Below are 22,234 nucleotides of genomic sequence, written 5' to 3' on the forward strand. Positions count from 1 at the left end.
AGACAGTAGACTAAAAAATGATAGCCATTTCCTAAGAACAGAAGAAAATTACTAAGGCCCTGGTGGGTTTTTGTTTCTGTGTTTTGCCCTTCATTGTCATGGGTTTACAGAGGCTTATAAAAATAATTATCATGGGATCCCTGGGTGGCGCAGCGGTTTAGCGCCTGCCTTTGGCCCAGGGCGCGATCCTGGAGACTCGGGATCGAGTCCCACGTCGGGCTCCTGGTGCATGGAGCCTGCTTCTCCCTCTGCCTGTCTCTGACTCTCTCTCTCTCTCTCTCTCTCTCTCTCATAAATAAATAAATAAATAAAAATAAAAATAATTATCAAATGGAAACACACATTTCTAAATTAAGAATTTAGGAAAAATAAGTCATAAAAGCAACATCAAGACAAAGGTAGAATAATGAAATGTAGATCATTGAGTTTGCCTAAATGAATACAGGTGAATAGATACATAATGTATGATGTATTTAAGTTTAATTATAAATAGTTTATAATGTTTACAGTATCAGTAATATGTTAGTTTTCTCTTGGCGCCAAAACAAATTCTCAGGAACTTTTAGCAACTTAATGCAAATTTATTATTCCACATTCTTTACGTCAGAAATCTGGATTGGCTTGGCTAATTTCTCTGCCTGGATATATATATTTTTAAGATTTTAAAAATTTGACAGGATAAGCAGAGGGAACTACAGGGAGAGGGAGAGGAAGAAGCAGCCTCCCCACCAAGCAAGGAACCTGATTCAGAGCTTAATCCCAGGACCCTGGGATCATGACCTGTGCTGAAGGCAGATGCTTAACCAACTGAGCCACCCAGGCACCCCTGCCCTGGATTTCATAAGACTAAAATCTAAGGTGTGAGTCCACAGAGTTTTTACTGGAAGGCTCTGGGAAGAAACTGCTTTCAAGCTTACCCACGTTGTTGGTAGACTTCATTCCCTTGTGACCAGCCCCCTCTTTCCTCACTTTCTATCAGCTGCAGGTTGATCTTTATTTCTGGAGGCTGTCTATACTCCTTCTGGTGCTTTACATGCGGTCCTCTTCCAGCAATCAGTTGCATTCCTCTTATGCTTCTGGTCTCTCCAACCTCCTTCCTGATACATCTTCCTCTTCTATTTCTAGTGCTTTTGTGATTACATTGTGCCCATCCTGATAGTCCAAGTTAATCTTCCTATTTACAGTCAGCTGAGAAGTAGCCTTGATTAAATCTCCAAACATAATATCTAGATTGAACAACTAAGGGGCAGGCATCTTTAGAATTCTACCTAATGCAAATAATGGATGAAACACTGAAAGTTACGTGATATGTATTGTTCATAAGGAGAAATTAGACCAGCTCCCTAGAGGAAATAATTATTTCCTGGAACTTAAGTTTTTTTTTTTTTTTAAGATTTATTTATTTATGTATTTATTCATGAGAGACACAGACAGAGAGACGCAGAGACATAGGCAGAGGGGGAAGCAGGTGCCTCGCAGGGAGCCTGATCTGGGACTTGATTCTGGATCCCGGGATCACTACCTGAGCCCAAGGCAGGCACCCAACTGCTGAGCCACCCAGGCATCCCCTGGAACTTAAGTCTTGAAATCAGGTAATTAACTTTTCCAACTGTGTTCTTCTACTTCAATATTATTTTGGCTTTTTTGCATCCTTTGTTTATCCATATAAATGTGAAAATTAGCTTGTTTTTTTTTTGTTTGTTTGTTTGTTTTAAAAATGTCTTCTGGGGATCCCTGGGTGGCGCAGCGGTTTAGTGCCTGCCTTTGGCCCAGGGCGCGATCCTGGAGACCCGGGATCGAATCCCATGTCGTGTTCCTGGTGCATGGAGCCTGCTTCTGCCTCTCTCTCTCTCTCTCTCTCTATCTCTCTCTCTGTGACTATCATAAATAAATTTTAAAAAATTTTAAAAAAATAAAAAAATAAAAATGCCTTCTGTAACTTTGGTAGTAGTGATTATATTAAATCTATGTTGGTAAAAAATACAATTAATGGTTGAGCCTTTTCATCCATGAACGTGATGCAGTTTTTCTTTTGTTTGGATATTCTTTTATTCAGTAATGTTTTGTGTTTTTCATCATAGCAATTTTGTACATCTTTTATTTGATTTATTCTTGGGTATTAAGGGCTTATTTTGCTATTTTTACTAATACAATTTTAATTTTATTTTTCAATTGTTTGCTAGTACAGAAATATAACTGATTTTTAAAAATATTTTGACCTTTTGTCTTCTGAATTTGGTAAATTCATCCATAAGTCTTAGTAGTTTTCTGTAGGCTTTCTTGGGTTTTCTTTATACATGATCCTGTTGTCTGCAAATAGCAACAATATTTTTTTCTGATTTTTAAGCCTATTATTTTTCTTGTTTTTTCTTTCTTTCTTGCACTGTGAGATCCTCTAATATGATGGAGAGTGTGGGAGTAGACAGTTGTCTCATTCTTAGTCTTAAGGGAAAAGTGCATTTTGCACATGGAATGGTGAATTTTAGTGTCTCAAGGGCAGACTATGCTGAATAGTATATCTTGTTTTCATTATTATTATTGATTTTATTGTTATTATTTTAGTGGTTACTATAGAGCTCACAGTGTAACGTCTTTAATTCATCAAGGTTGACTTAGAACTGATCTTGTGCTGTTTTCCACTAATCATTTCATACATGACACTTTACCTTTCCTACTTCACACTTGTAATTCTTGCAGTCTACTTTATACTTCCAAAAATGTAATAACCTAATGGCAATATAATTCCTGTCTTTGAGCTACTATTGTCCCACTTTTTAGTTTTTTATTGTTATAAATCCACCTTACAGTGTTACTAATTTCATTCTTAGGCAGTAAAGGGCCAGATAGTAAATATTTTCGGCTTGACTGGCCATACAGTCTATATCGAATCCTTTCAGCGGGGTGCCTGGGTGGCTCAGTCGATTAAGCGTCTGCCTTCAGCTCAGGTCATGATTCTCAGGTCCTGGGATTGAGCCCTGCGTTGGACTCTGGATCCTGGGCTCCAAACTCCAGCTCCCTGCTCGACGGAGAGTCTGGTTCTCTCTGTCCACCCTCTTCCCCTCCCCACCACTTGTGCTCTCTCTCAAACAAAATCTTAAAAAAAAAAAAATCTGTTCAATAATCTGTTCTATAGTGAAAGCATTCATAGATGTGTAAATAAATGGATGTGGCTATGTTCCAATAAAACTTAATTTACAGAAGTAGACAAGGAGACAGATTTGGCCTATAGACCTCTGTTCTAAACAATTTCCCCTTTAAGGAAAATGAAAAGAATAAAAACCTTATAAATATCCCATTATTTACCATTTTTGGTGTTCACTACTTTCTGCTGATCTGAGTTTTCAACTAGCATAATTTTCCTTCAGCCTGAAAACATCCTTTATGATTTCTCTGCATAGGTTTTTCAGGAATGAATTCTCTCAGATTTTGTTTATTTAAAAATGTCTTGGAGTGCCTGGCTGCCCAGTCAGAAGATCATGTGACTCTTGATCTCAGGGTCATGAGTTTGAGACCCATGTTGGGTGTAGAGATTAGTAATAAGTTAGTAAACTTTTAAAAATAATAAATAAAAATGTGTTTATTTCAAGTGACTCTGTGTAATGTGTAGTGTGTTGGACTTCTAGTAGTGAAAAATGTTTTTCATGCTAATTTTTTAAAGGTTTTATTTATTTGAGAGAGAGAGCACAGCTGGGGGAGGGGCAGAGGGGAGGGAGAAGCAGACTCCTCACTGAGCAGGGAGACCCACCAGCTAGATCCCAGGGTCCTGTGATCATGACCTAAGCTGAAGGCAGACACTTAACCGACTGAGCTAGCCAGATGCTCCTATTTTATACTAATTTTTAAATAATATTTTCCCTGGGATGCCGGGTGGCTCAGCGGTTGAGCGTCTGCCTTTGGCTCAGGACATGATCCCAGGATCCAGGATGGAGTCCCATCAGGCTTCTTGCAGGGAACCTGCTTCTCCCTCAGCCTGTGTCTCTGCCTCTCTCTCTCTGTGTCTCTCATGAATGAATGAATCTATCAATCAGTATTTAAAAAAATAATATTTTCCCTATGCTTTTTTGTTTGGTTATCACTTTAAAGATGAGATTATAGTATCTTCCAGCCTGCTGGAATTATTTCTGGTTAGAAGCCAGAAATCATTCCTATTACTCTTTCCATGAATATAATGTGCCTTCTGTTTCCCTCTGGCTGTTTTCAAGATTTATCTTTGGTTTCCAGCAGTTTTCACTATGATGTACCTAAAATATACTTTGTCATTTAAAGATAAATACCATATTGTTTTTTTTCGTGTCTTTAGGATTTGTAGTGTTGATTAGTTTTTCATCACTTTGTTTTTGTCTTCTTTTTTGTTGTTGTTGTTGTTGTTGTTAATAAGTCTTCCTGTGGCTTTACAAATTTTAGTAATCTTTTTGATTTTCTTGTGTATCCATTTACTATTGATTTTTTAGCATGTTTAGGTTTTTTTTTTTTTTTTTTTTTTTTTTTTGCTGTTTTTCCTCCTAGCCTTGTAAAGTGACAATTAGGTAATTGATTTTACACCTTTCTCTCTCTCTGATATGAGTAATTAAAGTGACAGCTTTACCTATAGCCACTGGTAGGCTGTATTTATGTTATGTAGACCTTATCAGTATAACTGACAAGCACACTCAGAATGTTATTTTTCGAGTGGATCATGATTGTGAGAATTGTAAAGATCAGTCATGCCTGATAATAATTTATCAATATTCATCAATTTATCAATATTTTCCTTCCTAGTTAGTGCTTTTTGCATTTTGTTTATGAAATCTTTGCATATCCCATAATAATCAGTGTAGTCTTTAAGTTTTACCTTAGAAATTTAAATACCTTACTGTTTGTTTATTTTTTCTTTTTTAAAAAGTATTTTTGTTTTTGTTTTAGTAATCTCTACACCCAATGTGGGGCTCAAACTCACAACCCTGAGATCATGGGTTGCATGCTTATCAACTGAGCCAGCCGTGTGCCCCTACTTTATATTTAGACCTGTAACCTATCTTGAATTTACTTTTGGGTATGTGTTAAATGAGGGTGAAAATCTTGCCCTCTCCAATATAGTTATCCAGTTGAGCTAGTACAGTTTATTGAAGACTATTCCCCCCCCCAACTGAATTACGTTGGCATCTTTAAATTTTTATTTATTCATTTGAGAGAGAGAGAGAGAGCCTGCATGCATGAGCAGAGGGAAGGGTGGAGTCAGAGGGAGAAGCAGACTTCCCTCTGAGTGGGGAGCCCAATGTGGATCTCAGTCCCCAGAACTTCAAGATCATGACCTGAGTTGAAGGCAGAATTGTAAAGATCAGTCATGCCTGATAATAATTTATCATATTCATCAATTTATCAATGTTTGGGGATCTTTGTATTTTGTTCCATTGTTGTATTTACTATCCTTTTACTAATAATATTACACTATCTTAATTACTATAGGTTTTTACATTTTAAGTCTTGAAATCTGTTAGAGTTATGCTGTCCTCTTTTCTTCTTCAGCATTGCCTTGGATATTCTAAGTCTTTTGTACATCCACATACATTTTAGAATTCACCTCTATATTTCTTACCCTCTCCTTTATGTAGCTCATCTATTTGCATTTGGGTTTTTTTTTTAGGTCTCTCTTCAAATATACTAATTCTTCATCCATATCTGTTCAGCTATTAAATTGTCAATCAGGTTTCCAATTTTAGTTACTATATACAGTTGATTCTTGTTATTCACAGTAATTATATTCTGTAAAGTCACCATAAACAAATTACCAAATATTGAACCATTGCTCCTAGGGGAAATATGGGTTAAATTCCTGTGAGCAACCTGGGTACAACATTTTCATCAAACAATGCATAACCTTGCTTTTTGTGTGTGTGTTTATATTTAAAGATACCTTATTTAACATATTGATTTATTAATATAGAACTCATGACCAACTGCATTATAACTCATGGCCAAACATATATATTTTCTCCATAAGGGACATCACTGCTGTCTTGCACTTAGGAACATTAAACAGCCCTTCAGCTCCATGCTTAGGGACCATTTTAAACAGCAAATCACCAACAAAAACCATAAATATGTGGGAAAAAAATGACACTAAATAGACCATTAAAAGGAAACTTGTTTACAGTATGAGAGTGGAAACAAGGCAGAAAGAATATCATTTTGTTCAAACTCAGCTGGGAGCATGCATGTGGGGCAACTCCATTTACCCATGACTCAAACTACTCAATGCTGCCAGCAAATGCTCACAAAAAGTGCTGTGATTATTGATTTCGGGGGTACAAAGAAATTTTAGCAGGTATGTGAATTCATAATCAAATCTGTGAATAGGGGCTCCCGGCTGCCTCAGTTGGAAGAGCATGGTATTCTTGATCTGGGGGTTGTGAGTCTGAGCCCCACATTTGGTGTAGAGAATACTTAAATAAACTTTTAGGGAATCCCTGGGTGGCTCAGCAGTTTGGCGCCTGCCTTTGGCCCAGGGCGCGGTCCTGGAGTCCCAGGATTGAATCCCACGTGGGCTCCCGGCATGGAGCCTGCTTTTCCTTCTGCCTGTGTCTCTGCCTCTCTCTCTCTCTCTCTGTGTCTGTCATGAATAAATAAAATCTTTTTAAAAAATCTGCAAATAATGATGATTAACTATATAGTTTACCCTTGAATAACGTGAGTCTGAACTGAATGGGTCCACCTGGATTTTTTTTTTTCAGTAAATACAGTACTATAAATGTATTTTCTCTTGTGATTTTTCTCAATAACTTTTCTTTTCTCTAGGTTAGTTTATTGTAAGGCTACGGTATATAAAACACATAAAATATGTGTCAGTCAACTGTTTTTAGCTAGGCTTCTGGTTGACAGTAGGCTATTAGTAGTTTTGGGGGAGTCAAAAGTTATATGTAGATTTTCAGCTGCTAAGGGGGTTGGTGTCCCTAATCCCCAATTATTCAAGGGTCAGCAGTGCTTTACTTTTTAAATTTTCTACTGGTTTATATACATCTGAATGGTCTTTTTTTAATTTTAAAGATTTTATTTATTTATTTTAAGATTTTATTTATTCATGAGAGACACACAGAGAGAGGCAGAGACACAGGCAGAGACACAGGCAGAGGGGAGAAGCAGGCTCCATGCAGGGAGCCTGACATGGGACTCCATCCTTGGTCTCCAGGATTACGACCTAGACTGAAGGTGGCGCTAAACCGCTGAGCCACCAGGGCTGCCCTAAAGATTTCATTTTTAATAAATTTCCACACCCAATATGGGGCTGAAACTCACAACCCTGAGATTAAGAGTCCTGTGTTCTTTTTTTTTTTTTTCTTTCTTTTTTTTTTTTTTTTTTAAGAGTCATGTGTTCTAATGACTGAGCCAGCCAGGTGCCCCAGAATGGTCATTTTAATATTTCATTCTTTCTGGGGCTCCCAAATGGCTCAGTAGGTTAAGTAAGTATCTGCCTTCAGCTCAGGTCATGATCTTGAAGTCCTGGGGACTGAGATCCACATTGGGCTCCCCACTCAGAGGGAAGTCTGCTTCTCCCTCTGACTCCACCCTTCCCTCTGCTCATGCATGCAAGCTCTCTCTCTCTCTCTCAAATGAATAAATAAAAATTCTAAAAATATTTCATTCCTTCCACATGTTCTTGGGTATCTTATCTCTCATTATGTTAAAAATATTAATAATCCTGTGCTGATAATTACTCATGTACAGTCATTTTATGTCTGATTCTATGTTCTTTCTGTTGATACATGTTTCCCTGTAACTATGTACGGTGATGAATGCTAACTAGACTTACTGTGGCAGTCATCTTACAAATATATTACAAATCATTATGTTGCACACCTGAAATGAATGTATATCAATCATACCTCAATAGAAATAAATGAAAGGTGGTAGGATTTAGTTGGGGAAAAAAGATAAAATCACCTTGAGGGTCAATAATTGCTGTGTTTTTATATTAGTACATAGTTCTCTATCTTTTATGTAGATATTAAAAGTATCTTTAAACAAAACAAAATTTTTCAAAATATATTTTTCAGATATTTCTATTTCAGGGATACATTACCTATAGGATTTAATGGGCATACCTTTCAGAAACTTCTAATTTATTGGATTAGTTGATAATTAAGCATACGATTGCAATAGAGTGTTTAAATTGAAATATATTTGATGTATAACTTACAACATGTTGATTTGACACATCTTATAATATGGGAATACAGATTTAATGGCATTTTACTTTCCATAATGAATAATGAAAACTATTACACAAAGTCATAGCCTTTGTAAGTTATGGTAAAAACAACCAGTACATACACTTAGAGGTCTGTTTCACATCAGTAATGATTCTCACAAACTGAAGAACAATGTGTTATAGGGATTAACATCATTTAAAGATGTATCTGTGAACTTAACCTGGGAAGGGTGGCAGCTACTAGGTTCTACTCAGAAGAATTTATACTCAGGTATGTTGTTGGAGAATTATAGCAACCTGTGACAATGGTTAAAGATTATTACCGTGTGTCATTCAGAATGTCACAGACAATAGCCTTTCTTTTCTCAGTTGCTTTGGCTTCTAAAGAGTGTTAAGATACTGGACTTTAGATTATAGGCAATAGATTCTTAGTCTCTCTTCTGTTCCCAGATAGAACTTACGTGCTCTGACCTTCAATAGATCTTTAATCTGTCAAGGTGAAAGTATGTCAATTCCTGAGACTTTTGTGGTCTTCCTAGATAACCCCCATAAGTCCAGTTATAAGTGTCCAAGTCTTTGTCATTTCCCATGAACAGGCTCTCCAGCTACCAAGCCAGAAATGATCCTTAATTTCAAGCAGGGAGAAAAGCCATGGAGCATAGAAGATGAAATGCATTGTCAGTGCTTTTCAGGTAAGTGAACAACTGAGAACAGAAAGATGTAAGATTTGAAAGTAACATAGTTGGCCATGAAGGGATGACCTCTTCCAGCTGTGTTTTAACAAGGCCCAAACTTTAAAGGTCATTACAGATACCTAAATCTTTACTGATGCTCTCATTTGCTTGGTGTTTCAAGGGTGATGCACCTCGTTTTCTCTCTTTGGATTGATTCAGGTCCAGTAAAATGTTTTCTGTGCAGCTTCCAGACCTTCTTATCCTCTTCTGATTCCTCTCTGGCAACGTCCCTTCCTGTTATCTCTACAACTCTTGTTTTCACCCCTTTAATCTGATCAAGTGATATAACAATTCTTCTGTTATCATAGAAGCCTTTTTTTTTTTTTTTAATTTATGATAGTCACACAGAGAGAGAGAGAGAGAGAGGCAGAGACATAGGCAGAGGGAGAAGCAGGCTCCATGCACTGGGAGCCCGACGTGGGATTCGATCCCGGGTCTCCAGGATCGCGCCCTGGGCCAAAGGCAGGTGCTAAACCGCTGCGCCACCCACGGATCCCTCATAGAAGCCTTTTATCCTGAGATCAGGTTTTTGGACTTCTGTGGGCTGTGTGAAAATGCATCAAAACAAGCTAGAAAGTGGGAATGTTGACCACAGCGGTGTTCTCTAAATATGATATAAGAGCTTTGGGAAAGTTTATTGTTGCATCAAGAATTAGAGAAGAATCAGTAATAGAGGATAACCAAGCTTATATTTAAGTGAGAAGCTGAGGATTCTTCATTCTAACCTGCCTCCCCCAGATATTTGTTCAAGACTTACGTTGGCATCTTTCTTTGGTCATTGTTTGCACCTGATGGATGGACTTTCTCCATTCTCTGGGCATCTTCAAAAATCTCCAGAGCAAGAGAGCATGAAGTTTCATCCTTGCCTATTTCTATCATTTGTTCCTAGTGTGGTTTCATTCATTTTCATGGCCTTAAGAATACTATTTGTATGCTGATAAGCCCCAAATTTCTGTCTCCAGGCCAGACCTCCTTTTATCTACACATATTCACCTAGATATTTCATTTCTGCACCTGGAAATCTAATAACTACTTCAAATTTCATGTCACTCTGGTTCCTCTTCTCACTTATACCACAAATCCTGTCCATTAACGAATGTAGTCTGTATTTTCTCCTTATTGAATCAGGAGATCCCCTACTCCTTTCTGTAACTATTTTTTCACCCAAGCCCCAATATCCATTGTCTCTTGCCAAAGTTATTATAGTTTTCTTGAAAAATATTCTGGCTTCTTTACTCTTTTTTTTAAAGATTTTATTTATTTGTTCATGAGAGACACACAGGGAAAGGCAGAGACATAGAGGGAGAGGCAGGTTCCTTGCCTGCTGATGTGGGACTCGATTGCCAGACCGGGATCACACCCTGAGCCGAAGGCAGGCACTCAACTGCTGAGCCACCCAGGCATCCCTCACTTCTTTACTTTTGCTTCTTTATTTTCTCCACGTGATAGCCAGATCTTTGGGTCTTATTTATTGTTATTTTTCAAAAGTAAGTAATAGAAGTCAATTTTTGTATCCTCTCACCCCCAAAATTCATGAACACAAAAACTTTAGAAACATCTGGATTTATAAAGACATCAGTCTCTAATAATTATCTGGGCGCAAAAGATAAGCCATCATATGGAAAGAACAGTCTTCTGAGTTGGAAGATAGAGGGAAAGATCTAAAGTATAATTCAGGAAAAATGCTATATACCATAGCAGGTCTTTGCCAATTTTCACAAGTACAGTCCACAATCCTAAAAATAGTATTTGTGTCACAATACTTGAGACCTTGTTAGTGTGATAACTGATACATAGGATGACATTCTTAAGGTAAAAATCAGGACATGTTCTCTCTCTCTTAAATGGCATCCTGTTACTATTAATAATATCCAGATTCCTTCCAGGATCCTTCTACATGTGAGCATTTATTGACTCCTGCCTAAATTTATGCTTACTTTTTTATGTAAAAATATTTTTGAAGTATAACATACACACACAAAAATATACAGATATAAGGATACAGCTCAGTTAATTTTTACAGTCAGAGTAGCAGAGTACTGTGCAGAGTGCCATTGTGTGAACATAAAACAATTTGTCCCTTCAACATTCGAGCTGTTATAAGTAATACTCCTATATATCCTTACATAAATGTCCTTTATATTTTTCTCCTTTTGAAAATGTTTATTTCTGAATAGTTTAGATTTAGAAACCTCAAAATTATACACAAATATTTTACACATTCTTTAGATTTCCCTAGGTGGTAATATTTTACCACATTTGCTTTATCACATTCTTTCCACCTGTTATTCCATTTACACATATACACATGTACATAGTGTTTTTCTGAACTCTTTATTCCTAAATACTTAGGTGTGTATTTCATAGAAACAATTTTTCATATACCCAAAATAGTTTTAAAAATCATCAAAATCAGAATATTGACATTGATACAGAACTATTACCCAATCTACAGAGCTTACTCAAATTTTACTGATTGTCTCATTAGTGTTTTTTATAGTAAATAGAAACAAATATTTTTCTAGACTTTTCCTTAGTATCCTGCTCATTCTGTAGCAGGTACACTGGCTTTCATTCGAATGACAAGGCTCACTAATTATTGCTCAAATGCTTTAGGTAAGAAACCATGTGGATCCAATGAATGTGCGGTGAATGCTTATGAACCCCTCATGACCATGTGTCAGAGAACTCATGCAGGAAAGAAATCCCATGAATGCTGTGATTGTAGGACAGCCTTTCCCAGCAAGTTAAAGGTAACTATTCATCAACAGACTCACACAGGAGAGAGACCATTTGGATGCAATCAATGTCAAAAACCCTTCATTACAAAGTCAGCACTCATCTGTCATCAGAAAACTCATCATAGAGAAGGGAAGTCCTATGAATGCAGTAAATGTGGGAAAGCTTTTCCTTGGAAGTCAAAACTCACTTTACATCAGAGAACTCATTCGGGAGAGAGACCTTTCAGATGTAGAATATGTGATAAAGCCTTCATGGTTCAGACACATCTGACTGTACATCAGAGAACTCACACAGGAGAGAAACCATATGAATGCTCAGATTGTGAGAAAGCCTTCTCAAAAAAGGCCCAGCTCATAATCCATCAGCGAATTCATACAGGAGAGAGACCATATGGATGCAGTCAATGTCAAAAAGCATTCATTACAAAATCAGCACTCATCTATCATCAGAAAACTCGTCATAGAGAAGGGAAATCCTATGGATGCAGTAAATGTGGGAAAGCTTTTCCTTGGAAGTCAAAACTCACTTTACATCAGAGAACTCATTCGGGAGAGAGACCTTTCAGATGCAGAATATGTGATAAAGCCTTCATGATTCAGACACATCTCACTGTGCATCAGAGAACTCACACAGGAGAGAAACCATATGAATGCTCAGATTGTGAGAAAGCCTTCTCAAAAAAGGCTCAACTCATGATTCATCAGCGAATTCATACAGGAGAGAGACCATACGGATGCAGTCAGTGTCAACAAGCCTTCATCCAGAAGTCAGATCTCACTAATCATAAGAAAACTCAGCATGCAGTAGGGAAATCTCATGGATGCAGTGAATGTGGGAAGATTTTGTCCTCTAAGTCCACTCTCATTATACATCAGAGAACCCATACAGGTGAGAAGCCCTTCAAATGCAGTGTGTGTGACAAAGCTTTCACATCAAAGGCACATCTTATTGTCCATCAAAGAATTCATACAGGAGAGAAGCCCTATGAATGTTTGGACTGTGAGAAAGCCTTCTCCACTAAGGCACATCTTATGATTCATCAGAGAATTCACACAGGAGAGAGACCATATGGATGCAACGAATGCCAACAGGCTTTCATCCAGAAGTCAGGTCTCACTAACCATTTGCAAAATTGTCACGCAAGAGTGAAATCTCACGGATGCAGTGAATGTGGAAAGGTTTTGTCCTGTAAGTCAACTCTCATTATACACCAGAGAACCCATACAGGTGAGAAGCCTTTCAAATGTAGTATATGTGATAAAGCCTTCACAGCTAAATCCTATCTCACTGTACATCAGAGAATTCATACAGGAGAGAAACCATATGAGTGCTGTGATTGTAAGAAAGCATTTGCTACTTTGTCAACTCTCATTGGTCACCGGAGAACTCACACAGGAGAAAGGCCCTATGGATGCAATGAATGTCAAAAAGCCTTCTTTCGGAAGTCAGCTCTTCTTAATCATCAGCAAACTCAGCATAGAGGAAAATTCTCTGTGCAATGACTATAGAAATGTGAGAAATAGTTTTTGGTTAGTCCTATATGTTCAGAGAACTCATATAGAATAGAAATGCCATGAATGCTGTGATTATACTAGAACTTTATGGAACTTCTATAGGAAATGAATGTTGTAAGCCTTTCATCTGAAGACTCTTCCCAGTATACCACAAGGGATCTTACCAAAAGAGAGAAACAGAGATGCAGTGATTGTCAAAAATTTCATTTGAATTTCAGAGGCTATGTATTTAAGAGGCAACACTTGTGGATGTAGTGAAAGAGGGAAAACATTCTTTTCAAATCACATTTTTATACATTAGGGTGTTCATTTGGGGGAGGGACCTTGCAGATGCAGTGAGTGCAGAAAAGCCAAGAAAAATCACATCTTGTTGTACATAAAAATTTTAGGAATGTTGTGATGATGATAGCATTCTCTAGAAAGTAAAAACTCTTTTACCATCTTGTACAGGAGAAAGATCCTACAGATGCTATGAATATCGTATGGTCTTTCTAGTTAATGCATATCTTCCTTACATCAGCAAACTCATGTAGGAGGAAAACTCTATTCATGTATTAAAATGTAGTAAAAGCCTTCATCTGGATGTCAAAGCCACTAATTTTCTGCAAACTCATATAATAGATAAATCCTTTGGCCCCAAAATTCTTTGCATACCAAGAAAGAAATGTCATTAATTGCAGTGATTATCTAAAATGCTTTATTTACAAAAAAATGCTTTGTTTACAATTCAGAGCTTTTTAAAATAATTTTGTATTTTATTGAACAGATCTAAATTTCACATTTTCTGAAATGTAAAGCAAAACCAGGACTTTAAGAATGTAGAATAGTAAGGAGGGTGAAGTCATATTCACACATTTAGTGAGTAGTAAACTAGAAAGTACATAAAACTTTGAGTTGGAATCAAAGGAAAACTTGTTCAGGACTGAAGGAAGGTACTTGGTTTCTTATTACAAAAATCTCCCATTGACTGAAGGCTACATAAATAAAAAAGTGTCAGTTTATGAGGAAGAAAGACCCTCTGAATTGCACAAAAGCCCATTAGGCAGGAAAATTGGCCAGGATAGAAAAATGTGGGCTGTGGGGGCAGGGTTATGGAGGGAGGCCAAGGCTCAGATCCAGGACCTGTAGGTAGGAGCAGGCTGAGAAGAAGTCTGGAAGTAGAAGTTAGTGCAGATCTTTCTAATTGCTCTCTAACTCATGTAGCAGAGAAATCCTATTCTCTGGGAACAATTTCCAGGTTCAGTTAAGTTATGAAATCCTTAAGGAATCATACTGTATATTATAGAAATACTGTGATTATGGTCACTAAAAATGCTTTCTATGGAGGATTGGATATCATTAAACATCATAAGCTCTACACAGCAATAAATGTGGCAAAAGCATCAATGATTGTGTTTTATCTTTGTATTTCTGGATTTGTTTCTTTACATCTGACTGTATCTTCAATTGTGAAGCATGTCATATTTGATGGAATGTCATCATTTAGTTGTTACTACTTTTCTATGTTTGATGGCATTTTAGATTTGGGTAATTAGTTAAATTCAAAACTATGTATAGAAAAAAATATGTATAGAATGAAATTATTTTGTAAGGGCTTAACATAAGTGTTTTAGAAAGGATTCCAGAGAATATTCTACTACAAATATTAAATACTTTCACTGCAAATATGATGCCATTTGAATATATGAAAAAATAAGAATAAGTTGAATAGTGATAAGGGTATGTAGGGGTTATATTGTGGACTACACTATATAACATGGACTTTATGTATTTGACTTTATTACTTTTTGGAATTACATGAAGGAATATAATTTTTAGGGTTTAATAAATTCTCAACATAGACATAGAATATTAGGTAATAAAATTTCACGTAAACAGGAATGTTCTATTTCCTTATAAATCAGAATGTCGGGATCCCTGGGTGGCACAGCAGTTTGGCGCCTGCCTTTGGCCCAGGGCACAATCCTGGAGACCCGGGATCGAATCCCGCGTCGGGCTCCCGGTGCATGGAGCCTGCTTCTCCCTCTGCCTGTGTCTCTGCCTCTCTCTCTCTCTGTGACTATCATAAATAAATAAAAGTTAAAAAATAAATAAATAAATCAGAATGTCTTGTAATAGATAATTTGACTCAATAAGAATTCTAAAGAATTAGACTGCGTAAGTTTGCTCTCCTTATTTTTACTGTCTTTTGTAATGTTTCTGCCAAGTGTGATGATCCATCACTCCTTGAAACCTCCTTATTTCTTAAATATGCAAAAGTGATAAAAGGTTTACATGAAGTACTAAAAAATAAGCAACATATGAGATGAGAGGGGAGAAAAGACTTGAGTTCATGTGTGCAACCATGTATATTTATTGCAAGTGCTGTATAATGCAGGAACTTTGAATTTATTATGAAAACGTATCCTGGGAACTAGAAACATTTTCTCTGTTAGCATTTCCTAAAATGCCCAATATTTACCAATATAAAAAATAACATTTTATGGTGCCTGGGTAATCAGTCAGTTGAATGTCTGCTTTTGGCTCAGGTCATGATCCTGGGGCCCTGGGACTGAGCCCGACATTGGGCTCCCTACTCAGTGGGGAGTCTACTTTTCCCTCTACCTCTCTCTCCCTCTGCCTCTCTCTCTCTCATGTGCTTGCTCTCTCAAATAAATAAAATCTTTTTTAAAAAATAACATTTCAGAAATTTGAATTCTTGAACATAGCTTGAATGGAAAGTGGTTCAGTTGCCTTGGAAAACAATTTGGCAGTTCCTCTAAAAACTTAAACATAGGATTATCATTGACCCTGGAATTCCACTCCCAGCTATATTTTCAACAAAATTGAAAGCAGGTACTTCAGTACTTGTACATGAAATGTTCACAGCAGCACTGTTCACAATAACCAAAAGGTGAAAATAATCCAAGTGTCTGTCAGTGAATGAATGGATAAACAAAATGTGGTGTGTGTGTGTGTGTACAAGTGAAGTGTCGTTAAATGTTATAAGCCTCAAAAAATGATAAGTGAAAGAAGCCAGACACAAAAGATCACATTTCATATTCCTGTTTATATGAAATGTGCAGAATAGGTAAATCTTTAGAGATAGAAGGCAAATTGGTGGCTACCAGGGCCTGAGAAGAGGACACAGAGACTGAGTAATGGTTATGGGTTTGTTTGTTTTTTTAGAATGATGAAAATATTTTGAAACTAGGTGGAGGTGATAATTGCATAATATTGTGAATGTAATAAATGTCACTGGATTGTATACTTTGAAATGCTAATTTTATATTATGTGACTTTTACATCAATAAAAATATATTCAAAAAAGTATCATTGCAAGAACTCTGGCATTCAAAATACAGATAAAAATCAACATTTATTTATGAAAAAGATAACTGCTTAGCAAAACAGACATAAATACATCTTCAACTTAATAGATACTAGCTACCAAAGCTGGGCAGTGAATATCACATCTAATGATAAAATTTTAGAGATGTTCCCTAGTTGTCCAGCAGTGAGGTCTGCTGCAACTTTTCTCCAGAACATTCCTGGAGATCTTAACTAGCACAGTATGACAATAATAAAAATGAAAGAACTTAAAATTGGGAACCAAGGAAAAACGTGTCATTATTTGCAGATGATATAATTGCCTATGTGGAATGACAGGAAGATCCACAGACAACCATGTAGAATAGTAAGAGAATCATCTCTGGATACTTGATCAATATGCAGCTTCAGTTGAGTGCTAGGCAATAATCAGAACATTTTTGAAAAGTATTCACAATAAAAATTATAGAATTTGAAAGGTTTGTACCACTTTATTAAAAAATTTTCAAGATAACCAAAATAAAGGAAGAGGTAGATTGGTTATTAAATGTGAGGGCTTAATGTCACAAAGATAACCTTTACCTCAAATAAGTCTTTTAAGTTCTGAGATGCAGTCAAACACTGTTGAACATACAAGAACTGATGGATGGGGCACCTGGGTGGCTCAGTGGTTGAGCATCTGCCTTTGGCTCAGGGCGTGATCCTGGAGTCCTGGATCGAGTGCTGCATCAGGGAGCCTGCTTCTCCCTCTGTCTATGTCTCTGTCTTTCATGAATAAATAAATAAAATCTTTTAAAAACTGATGGAGTATAATTCCTATGAACTTCTCAAAGAAGTTCCTGAAATGTGAATTTTACCCACAAGAGATGAACAGGTAAACAAGAACTGAGATTAAGCATTGAATTCCTCTAAGCAGAGCTATAAGAGCTTTGGCAGATTGTGGGAATTTTAGTCTCAGAGCCTAAAATGCTAAAACAATGATCACATAGAAATTGTAAAACAAAAATTTGGGAGAGAATTGGGGAAAGAAGATAAAAATTTGTGTAAGAATCTTGCTCTCATCATTTTAGTTTAGGGAGGGAGGTAAATATCTAAACTGACTTATCAGTGGAAGAGCAAGTACACATAAAGTATAAAAAGAAACATCAAGAAAAACCTGCAGTTAGGGGGGATCCCTGGGTGGCTCAGCGGTTTAGCGCTTGTTGGTCCACGGCGCGATCCTGGAGTCCCCGGATTGAGCCCCGCGTCGGGCTCCCTGCATGGAGCCTGCTTCTCCCTCCTCCTGTGTCTCTGCCTCTCTCTCTCTGTCTATGTCTATCATGAATAAATAAATAAATCTTTAATTTAAAAAAAGAAAAATCTGCAGTTAATCCTGGGCAATGGAAGGAAAGGAAGTGGGACCGTGTGAATGGCATTATTACTCATAGCAGGGATTCAAGGATTAGGGTGGAAGCACCTTCAGAAATGCCAAGTGGAGGGCTGCCTGGGTGTCTCAGTCAGTTGGGTGTCTGCCTTCGGCTCAGGTCATGGTGCTGGGGTCCTGGGACCAAGCCCCATGTCCAGCATCCTACTCAGCATGATGTTTGCTCCTCCCTCTTCCTCTGCCCCTCCCCCTTCTCACTCACTCTCAATGAATACATTTTAAAATCTTAAAAAAAAAAAAAGGGGGGGGGGATCCCTGGGTGGCGCAGCGGTTTAGCGCGCCTGCCTTTGGCCCAGGGCGCGATCCTGGAGACCCGGGATGGAATCCCACATCGGGCTCCCGGTGCATGGAGCCTGCTTCTCCCTCTGCCTGTGTCTCTGCCTCTCTCTCTCTCTCTGTGTGACTATCATAAAAAAAAAAAAAAAAAAAAGACAGAAGCTTTAAAAAAAAAAAAAAAGGCAAGTGGAGTCACTTGTTTACTGTGCTACCTTGGCCCCTGGACAATTCAAGAAGACAAATTTGGAAATGGCCTGAGAGGGGTGTGGGACAGGCAGCAAGGGCCAGGGCTCCTGCAAGAAGGTTAGGATAGCATTTGTCTGGATGACTCAGACATCAACAAAGATCACACCCTTAACAATGAAACATCAAAACTTAGTGTCTACTGTGAATGTGACACATCTCAACACCATGACCCTTGAGTGGGAGCGGAACTTGGAGATTAAGATTCACTTTGCAGACCCCAGTAGGACCTTTCTCAGCACAGATCTGTGTGTCCTGTGCTCCCTTAGACACAGGGTTCACTGGGTCAACTCAGCAAAGTTTCCTACAGCTGCACCTGCTAATTAGTTTGTGTCTTAGTAACCCCCAGGAACTGCTGATGCTGACTTGTCTTGGGACTACCATTAACAGCACCACAGTCCCTTTGCAGAAGGTGTCAACACCTTGTGGGTGGCAGGGTAATTGCAGCCCATCGAGGGAGGTGAACTCAGGGAATCTTATGACATGTAACTGCTTTGGTTCTACTTAACATATATTTTGGTGGCCACAGACTTGCTGCCAGTTTCACTAGCAGTCCTGGTGAGTGTTTCATTATGACTCATAAAGTTTGTTGGAGGGGGGAGTGTTCAAAGGGAGAGGGCAGGTGCAGAACTGGACAGAACAGAGGTTTCCCCTTCGGGGTCTCAGTGCAGCTTTACCTCAGCTCTGGACTCCTTTCTGGGCTGATGGAGTAATTGGGGAGCATAACAGTGGAGACCCCACAGCAGGCAGGGGATGGTCATGGGTATGAAGCTGGATGGGGGCTGGCCATTGCTGAAGCCAAAGCCAGCCAGAGAGGAGACGATTGTAGTCCTCCCTTTATCCCCATAAGAGTGCAGACGAGGTGTTTCATTGGCTCAGACCACTGAGAACTGGACTCCGAGCAGTTGATAAGTTTGATGTCAAGATTTCAGGGTAAACGTTCAGACTCTAGTCGTGGCCCCTGTTCTCTACACATACATACAGAGACTCAAGCTACTCCATGATAGTCCTCACAGACAGATTTCAGGATTTGGAATGAAGCTGGAGAAATGGATGGTTGTGGGTCCTGCTGGGATTTGTGATAGTATATGCTTTTCTTCATCACTGAAAGGCACCATTTATTTTTTTATTTCATTAAAAAATTTATTCATGAGAGACACACAGAGAGAGAGGCAGAGACATAGGCAGAGGGAGAAGCAGGCACAGGGAGCCTGATGTGGGACTCAATCCCAGGACCTCAGGATCACGACCTTAGCCAAAGGCAGACACTCAAACTGAGCCACCCTTGTGCCCCCAAAAGGCACCATTTAAAAGCAATACTGAGTAAGAGTCCAGCCTTTGGGGCCAGAACAGATATTTTTAAATTCCTGACTCTGCCTCCTACAAACTGAGGGATTGGGAGCCCCTGACAGTGTGTCTCAGCTTCTTAACCTGTGAGCCAGAGGTAGGAACACTGTCACTCCTCACACTAAGTAGGGTGACTGAATGTTAAAGAGTGTGGCATTGCCTGCACACAGGAAATCTCTAGCAAGTAGTAGTCATTGCTCCCTCTACTTGATTCTCGAGCCAGTACTTTGCAGCAAGATAGACACACAACTGGCAGCTTGTCATCAAATTCATCCCATCTCAGTATGACTCCATACTGACCTCCCAATTTCATCTTGTGTTGTTGTTTTGGAGGTTTGGGGGATGGATCTGAATGACGTGTGTGTGTGTGTGTGTGTGTGTGTGTGTGTGTGTGTAGCACAGAGATAGTCTGAATCTAGACATGGATATCTAGACACCTGCTTTTACAGTGTTCCAGTAAATTAATCTTCTCCCAAATATTTACAAATAATGAAACAGTATGTATCTCAGGTCATCAGACCTTGCTCACCAATTACTGGGATTGAGGGACCTTGGCAAAGTTAAATTCTGTCTTATTTTCTATCCATGTAAAATAGGATAAGAATATTCTTTGACACTGAACATTCAGTGTAAATTTACCTGAGGGCCCTAAAGCCGGACATACAGAAGGTCATCACAAAACTGTACCTGTTGGTATTTTCTCTGAATGGACTGTGAGCCACTTGTTGGCAAGCGGGTTAGAAATATAGAAATTGGTAGCTCTTCTAATATCACTTTTCCTTGATTTGTATTTCTATCTTCCTATGCGCTTTTCCTCTCATATCTCACTATGTTCCCCTTGATGTGAATAGGTTCTTCCTTTTTTTAAAAAAAGATTTTATTTATTCGAGAGAGAGAGGCAGAGGGAGAAGCAGGCTCCATGCAGGGAGCCCAACATGGGACTTGATCCCGGGTCCCCGGGATCACACCCTGAGCCAAAGGCGGTACCAAACTGCTGAGCCACCCAGGCTGCCCTAGGTTCTTCCAATTCCATTCTTCCTCATCGGTCATCTCTAAATCAGACCCAAGGATTATTTCCAGAGCTCTTGAAGCCAGGAGCTTTCTCAAACTTCACTGGCTCCAACTCGCAACTCTGACTGTGCCTAAGTCATGAGCAATGAACTTGTCCCTCACAGTTCCATTTATTTTAATTTTCATATTTATATTTGACTGATGTTGCCTTTAGGGCACATATATTAATTGAATTTTTCCCTTTCACTCCTACTTGCATTAAAATTTTTTTTTTCATAAAGAAACCCCACAGGGACACCTGGGTGGCCCAGCGGTTATCTGCCTTCAGCTCAGGGCGTAATCCCGGGTCCAGGGATCAAGTCCCACATTGGGCTCCCTTCAGGGAGCCTGCTTCTCCCTCTGCCTGTTATCTTTGCCTCTCTCTGTGTGTCTCTCATGAATAAGTAAAATCTTTAGGAAAAAAAAAAAAAAGAAAGAAAAAGAAACCCCACAAAGCACAAGCACCTGGGAGAAAAAGTAAACCTAATGGCACATTTTGGGTTCTGTTGCAGGAACTTTTCGTTCATGGCAAAACAAAGTGGATGACAGGATCCTAGGACATGGATTGAAGGGGTCAATTCCCACATCTGCCACTAACTAGTTTTGTAACTTTAAGCAAGACATTTGTACTCTCTGGGTTTCATTGTTGTTATCTGCCAAATGAGAATAATAATTAGTTAATTGGGTTATTGGAGGTTGAATGAAATCACTTCATTTAAAACCCTGAGAGCACTGGCTGGTACAGTGTCAATACCCAGTGATTTTTTACTTATTCCTTATCATCCTTACTTTCCTGGTCTCACAAAGCATAGGTTATATCGCACATTTCATTTTGATCCTGGAGCAGGGCTGGGAGTTGCTGGGATGTGATATATCAGAAGCATGTGTCAACTTTCCAGAAGGAAACACTAATTCACCCAGATCCAATCTGACTCATGACTTGGCTGTGTTACTCTGTCTCATATTCTGGAGTCTCTGATCCCAGTAGTGTTCTCACTACTGGATGAGAGGAGGGCCGTGGTGTTGACTGAGGCTAGCGTGAGAGGGTTTTACAAGAGCTCAGCAATACTGTCTGTGATCCTCACAGCTCTTTATGGAGCCTGTGTTGTTACTCTACAGAAGTCTCCCTAGGACAGATGAGCCAGTGGGTCCTGTGACAGGGCTGGAAGAGAAATGTGAGAAGGGAGACACAATTAGATCACAAAATAAGGAGATACAGCTGATAGTCAAACAGATTTGCAGATAGATCTGACTAGTCCTAGACTCTAACCCAAATCTCTGAGCTCTATTCTTTAGGGTTCGATGCTTTCTTTACTGTGTGGGACACTCTTTCCCCTTAGTATGTGGAGTCTCTCATGATATTCAAACAATACTGTCATTATATACATCTTAGTCATGTAGTGGCTTTCAG

At 38.6% G+C, this 22,234-nt stretch overlaps 1 protein-coding gene across 8 annotated transcripts in view; it reads left to right on the plus strand.

Annotated features, from left to right (window-relative positions):
• Positions 1 to 15,853, plus strand: part of LOC144280583 (uncharacterized) — a 39,354-nt gene extending 23,501 nt beyond the window's left edge. For 7 of the 8 annotated variants that reach the window (XM_077842817.1, XM_077842787.1, XM_077842797.1 and 4 more), the window contains 2 exons: positions 8,782 to 8,877; positions 11,536 to 15,853. In XM_077842817.1, the coding sequence (XP_077698943.1) occupies positions 8,782 to 8,877; positions 11,536 to 13,163 (1,724 nt within the window). In that variant the 3' untranslated portion in view covers positions 13,164 to 15,853. The remainder of the gene's footprint in view (positions 1 to 8,781; positions 8,878 to 11,535) is intronic. The other variant, XM_077842827.1, reaches the window with a different exon arrangement.
• Positions 15,854 to 22,234: the final 6,381 nt, after the last annotated feature.

This window comes from Canis aureus, chromosome 1 (assembly GCF_053574225.1).
Source record: "Canis aureus isolate CA01 chromosome 1, VMU_Caureus_v.1.0, whole genome shotgun sequence".
In the NCBI taxonomy this organism is placed as follows: Eukaryota; Metazoa; Chordata; class Mammalia; order Carnivora; family Canidae; genus Canis; species Canis aureus.